This window comes from Pantherophis guttatus, chromosome 5, assembly GCF_059756535.1.
Source record: "Pantherophis guttatus breed Tessera chromosome 5, ASM5975653v1, whole genome shotgun sequence".
Classification (NCBI taxonomy): domain Eukaryota; kingdom Metazoa; phylum Chordata; class Lepidosauria; order Squamata; family Colubridae; genus Pantherophis; species Pantherophis guttatus.
This window is the reverse complement of record NC_142067.1, coordinates 16,565,668-16,572,008: the sequence shown is the minus strand read 5'-3', so window position 1 is coordinate 16,572,008 and position 6,341 is coordinate 16,565,668. Positions and strand designations below refer to the sequence as shown.

The 6,341-nt window shown below is 52.2% G+C and overlaps 1 protein-coding gene across 1 annotated transcript in view; it reads left to right on the top strand.

The window, feature by feature from the left end:
* The first annotated feature begins 3,304 nt into the window (after positions 1 to 3,304).
* The window catches only part of PGR (progesterone receptor), a 103,603-nt gene continuing 100,566 nt past the window's right edge, over positions 3,305 to 6,341 (top strand). Inside the window, exon 1 of the mRNA XM_034408924.3 lies at positions 3,305 to 5,518. Coding sequence (XP_034264815.2) covers positions 4,020 to 5,518 — 1,499 coding nt within the window. The 5' untranslated portion in view covers positions 3,305 to 4,019. The remainder of the gene's footprint in view (positions 5,519 to 6,341) is intronic.

The following is a 6,341-nucleotide window of genomic DNA, read 5'->3' as shown; positions in this document are numbered from 1 at the left end:
ATTCTATTCTATTCTATTCTATTCTATTCTATTCTATTCTATTCTATTCTATTCTATTCTATTCTATTCTTCGACCTGCCAGTCAATGCAGAGCAAGAGTGATGTGAAGGAAGGAACAATTGACCCCACTTGGACTTACCACTACCAAAGCATGGCAAGGGGAGCAGCCAGGGGTGAAATCCACTTACCTTCCCTACCGGTTCAGAAGCACGCGTGTCACATGCGGTTTTGGACCCCCTGCACATGCGCAAAGCCTTCTGCACATGCGCAGAGGGTCAAAGACAGGTTACTTCCTGGTTAAAACCAGGAAATAATGACGTCCAGGCGGATGGGCGGAGCTTCGCGCTGCCGCCGCTACCGCTTCACCAAACCACGTGCCACCGCCGCTACCAGTTCTCCCAAACCGGTGTGAACTGATAGCATTTCACCCCTGGGGGCAGTGCCCAGCAGCATCAACCCATGGAGTATGCAAAATGTGGCTTTGGATTAATGATTTGGTAGTTCAGCCTTTAACAGCATCCCTGGTAAGTAAAGGTATCTTCTTTGTTTGAGCTGAAGTACTCTTCACACATATTCCTGTCGGCAGAAAATTACCTCCGAATGAAATTGACAGCTGGGTTCTGGTGGTTACTGTCCTACCTCTATTTGCTCCTCTTCCCATGGTTTTTGTACACAGTGAGGCTGTCCACGGAGAATACCACAATAAGCTCTAGCACCATGATTTCTGAGAGTTGAAGTCCACACCTCTTAAAAGTTGCCAGGGTTGAGAAATGCAGGTGGTCCTCCACTTACAACAGTTTGTTTAGCGATAGTTCACAGTTACAACGGCACTGAAAAAAGTGACTTACGACCATTTTTTACGTTTATGACCTATACAGCATCCCCATGGTCATCTAATCCAAATTCAGGTGCTGGACAACTGACTCATATTTATGATGGTTGCATTGTCCTGGGGTCTCCTTTGCAACCTTCTGACAAGCAAAGGTAATACGGAAGCCAGATTCACTTAACAACTGGGTTACTAACTTATCAACTGCAGTGATTCACTTAACATTTATTGTGTGTGTGTGTGTGTGTGTGTGTGTGTGTGTGTGTGTGTGTGTGTACACCAGAGGTGGGTTTCAGCAGCTTCTGACCAGTTCTGGAGAACCGGTAGTGGAAATTTTGAGTAGTTCGGAGAACTGGTAAATACCACCTCTGACTGGCCCCACCCCCAACTATTCTCTGCCTCCCGAGTCCCAGCTGATCGGGAGGAAATGGGGATTTTGAGGTATCCTTCCCCTGCCACGCCCACCAAGCCACACCCACCAAGCCATGCCATGCCCACCAAGCCACACCCACAGAACCGGTAGTGAAATTTTTTGAAAACCACTGATATACATCCATACCCACACCAGGGGTAGGTTCTACTTACCTTTACTACCGGTTCGCAGTGGGGTCGCACGCACGCTCTTCTGTGCATGCGCAGAAGCGTTTTGATGATGTCGGGGTCGGTGGGTGGGGCCTCCCGCCGGTTTTACTACCAGTTCTATAGAACCGGTGCGAACCGGAGGCAATCCACCACTGACCCACACCCACAATATATACAGGATATATACAGGATATATCTATATCTATATCTATATCTATATCTATATCTATATCTATATCTATATCTATATCTATATCTAATCTCTATCTCTATCTCTATACCTGTACCTATCTCTATCTATCTACCTGCCTGCTTGCCTGCCTATCTATCTATCTATCTATCTATCTATCTATCTATCTATCATCCATCCATCCATCCATCCATCCATCATCTCTTTCTCTCCTATCTATCTATTTATCTATTTATCTATTTATCTATTTATCTATCTATCTATCTATCTATCTATCATCCATCCATCCATCCATCCATCCATCCATCCATCATCTCTTTCTCTCCTATCTATCTATCTATCTATCTATCTATCTATCTATCTATCTATCTATCATCCATCAATCCATCATATCTCTCTCTCTCTCTCTCATGTATCTATCTATCTATCTATCTATCTATCTATCTATCTATCTATCTATCTATCTATCTATCTATCTATCTATCATCCATCTATCATCCATCCATCCATCCATCCATCCATCCATCCATCCATCCATCCATCATCTCTCTCTCTCTCTCTCTCTCTCTCTCTCTCTCTATCTATCTATCTATCATCTATCTATCTGTTCCTGTAAGCCGCCTTTAGTAGCCAGGTGCGAATACGCGGCAATAGAAATTTCCTAAAATGAATAAAATACATTAAAAAAAACGGTGGCAAGAAAGATGGTAAAACGGGGGCAAAACTTACTTAGCAAATGTCTCACTTAACAACAGAAACGTTGGGCTCAGTTGCGGTCATAAGGGCTACCTACTGGTTTAGGCTTAAAGCTGGAGACCACAAGAAGGCTCTGTTATGAGGACACATCTGACAAAAAGGTAGCTGTGGCACGTCAGGTGTGAGTAAGGTTGATGTACTACATTATAGGTTCTCCTGACTTTTCTAAGCCCTGTGCATTGCGGGACGGACAGAAAGAAAGAGCGGGGCAATCTCCAAGGGGATGGACGGATGGACACACACACACACACACACACACACACACACACACACACACACATTTGCCTGATTGCTTCACTTATCTGCTACCAGTGATGGGTCACTCTCTCTCCTCACTTTTCTCACTCCCTTGATCCATCTCAGGACCAGCGAGAGCAGCAGCGACGCCCAGAGGGTTGTGGGTTGTGAGGGTTGCGGAGTCCGAGGGTTGTGAGACTCTCCGCCTCCTGCTCCCTGCAGATGTGCACCTTGGAATTATCCATCCCCTATGCCAGTGTTTCTCAACCTTGGACGCTTGAAGATGGGTGGACTTCAACTCCCAGAATCCCCCAGCCAGCAGCGCTGGCTGGGGGATTCTGGGAGTTGAAGTCCACCCATCTTCAAGCGTCCAAGGTTGAGAAACACTGCCCTATTGCCTTTTTGACTTTGCTAAAGTTGCAGCCTGGGTCCCTCCTCCTCCTCCCAAATCTGAAAAGGGGAAAAAAGAGAGAGAGAGAGAGAAAGAGAGAGAGAGAAAGAGAAGAGATGCAAAGAAGGGGAGACGTGGCTAGCGATTAGAGGCGGTGGAAAGCATCAGAGCAAAGAGGAGGAGCCGAAGGGCGCCCGGCCAGTAGGGCTGGCCCCACCGCCTCGTTTCCTAAATTCCGCCGTGAGCAGGAATTGGCCGCCAGGGGGCAGCGCAGAGCTCGGGTTTCGGATTCAGGCGAGCAGGTTGGTTCGACTTCCCCACTTCTCGCTTTAGCATTACAATCCGGCGCTCATCCTGGACAGGACAGCGAGAAGTCGGGACGGCTTTCTGCAGCCGCCTGGGGGACCGAGAGGTAACCGACCTGAGACCTGGAGGAAGCGCCTCCGCCGTTTCTCGCAAGAAGAGCCGCCGTGGCAGGACGGGACGGGCGGAATCCTTAAAGGAGACAAAAGTTTGCAACCGCCGTCGGGTTCGAGAGCGCTGATCCAGCACCGCCACGCAGGTGCATTATTTTTTTTCCCCCTCCTTTTCCTGGGAAAGCAAAGCAGGTGCGGCCCCCGAAACCTCCTTCCGAGGTGCCTGCGGGGACTCTTCTGCACCCGGGACGGGCTGATTCTTGGGAAACGGACCTCAGCCAGCCTTGGCATGGAGCGGCGGTGGCGAGCCAAGCGCGCGTGAAGCCTTTCGGATCCAGCCACTTTCTTCCACGTGAAACGCGATCCCGAGTGGGAGTTAGCCGAGCAACCAGGCCTGTCCAGCCGGAGCACCCCCTCCCCTCCTCTCCAGCCCCCCCACCCACACCCAGCTCCAGGAGTAAGCAACCCCCCCATCCCCCCACCCCGTTGGTTCCGAGGATGTGACCAACCGAAGGATTTGGATGTCCAGGGTGCAGAGGCTGCGCCCCGCCCGTCCCGTCCAGCTTTAGGTCTACTCAGGTGCGCCTTCCGTGAAATTTTCGGGGTGTGCCAGGGAAGATGAAAGCCAAGGGAGTGACCAGGGAGCCCTCGGCTGCCTCCACCTCTTCCACCCAGGATGGGTCAATCCTCCTGGTACCTCCTCACCCATCGGATCGGGATCCTTTCGTTGGAAGGGAGAGGGTCGAGGCCATCGATCTGACCCTGGACGGCCTCCTGTATGCCAGAAGCAGCGAAGACGAGGAGGACGAGGAAGACGAGGAGGAGGAGGACGACGACGAGGAAGACCAGGGAGAGGAAGAAAACTCATGTCTCAAGGCAGGAGACCAGCCCGCGGCCTCTTCCTTGACCCAGGAAAGTTCGGGCTTGCCGTCGGGCAAAGATGCCCTGGACCGAGTCCTGGATACTTTTCTGACCTCGGCTTCCAGCCACACGGACAGCCCTTCGGCGGCTTGGTCGTCTTTCTTCGGCTCGGAGATCCCCGACTTGTCCTCCGGGCTCCCCACCCGCCGCTCCCTCGACGGCAAAGAAGAGGGCGCGCCCGCCGACGCCGCCGACGCCGCTTCCCTCCTGCCGCCGCCGCCTCCTCCGCCTCTTTCGCCCCCGGCCGCCGCCTCTCCTTCCCTTTGGAAGGCGGCTAAAGATGCGGCGGGAGCTCCTTTTAAGAGCCCGAGGGGCAGGGCTCCAGCCCCCGGAGCCTCCACGCTGCCTAAAGGAGGGCAGCAGCAGCAGCAGCAGCAGCAACAGCAACAGCCTTGCTCGGCGGAGGAAGACCTGGTGCCCGGGCTCGGCCACGCGGTAGTAGAGCCTCCCTCCTCTTCCCCTTCTTGCAAGCTCCTGGCGGCTTCGGGGCGCTCCCCCCTGGCCGCCCCCTCGGCCTGCCCCGAATTTCTCAACGTGCCCATCCTGCCTCTCAACCCGGCTTACTTAGCCGCCCGGACGCGGCAGCTGCTGGACGTGGAAGAGTGCCAGGACTGGAGCCCCTTCTGCGGCCACCCCAACGCCGCTTCCTCGCCCGCCTCCTGCAACCTCCAGGACTTCTCCGGCTTCGTCTACCCGCCCAAAGACGGGCACCAGCCGCCGCCGCCGCCGCCGCTTTACCTCTTGGGCACCGGCGGGGACTTTCAGCCCAGCTTCAAGATCAAAGAGGAGAGCCTCGCGGCGGCCGTGGGCCAAAACAGCAGCGAAGGCGGAGGGCATTTGGGGCCCGGGACTTTAACGGCCGCCCCGGGGCCTTGCCCGGACTACGCTCCGCCGATCGGCGCCCCTTCGCTGCCCAAGAATACTAGCATGAGCAGCCTAGAAGCCGCCGCCACGACCTCCGCCCCGTCCTCCACCCTGGAGTGCGTCCTCTACAAGGCGGAGGTGGCTGCTGCCACGGCCGGCGCCCTCCCGGCCTCATACGGACCAGCGCCTTACAAAGCCTCCGCCGGCTCCATAACGCAGAGGGAGGCTCTTGCTTTGCCCTCTACCTCGGCCGCCCCGCCTCAAGGCCTGTACCAGCCGCTCGGCTTCCACGGCCAGCAGCCCTTTTATTCGCCTTACCTGGGCTATATGAGGTAAGTGGGCTTCTTCGGTCACCTTGGCTCAAAGAGGTTTCCGTGAATTATTATATGATCATACAACTCTCCTCCCCGCCCCCCCCACCCGAAGATGCCCTGTCAGTATGACTGACACCTGTCAAGTTTCTTTCTTTCTTTCTTTCTTTCTTTCTTTCTTTCTTTCTTTCTTTCTTTCTTTCTTTCTTTCTTTCTTTCTTTCTTTCTTTCTGTCTGTCTGTCTGTCTGTCTGTCTGTCTGTCTGTCTTTCTTCTTTCTTTATATATATATTTATTTATTTATTAGTTTATTTATTAGTTTATTTATTTATTTATTGGTTCGATTTATATGCCGCCCTTTTCCGGAGACTCAGGGCGGCTTACAAAGCGTTAAAAGCAATAGCCTTCATACTTTTGTATGTACCTGCTTAGTAGGGCTTGGTAAGTTATGGGAGAACCCTAAACAAAGAATATTTAGCAGGCTCATTCTGCCCAGTGGAAGTTTCATTTAATTCGATGTGTTATCAGTACGTGGGAAAGATACTAATGAGACTCCTCAAAATCTATAATTAGCAGAATAACAGAGTTGGAAGGGGACTTGGAGGTCTTCTAGTCCAGCCCGCTGCTTAGGCAGGAAACCCTACACCACTTCAGACAAATGGTTATACAATCTCTTCTTAAAAACTTCCAGCGTTGGAGCATTCACAACTTCTGAAAGCAAGTTAATCTTAATTAATAGAATAACAGAGTTGGAAGGGACCTTGGAGGTCTTCTAGTCTGACCCCCTGCTTAGGCAGGAAACCCTATACCACTTCAGACAAATGGTTATCCAACATCTTATTAAA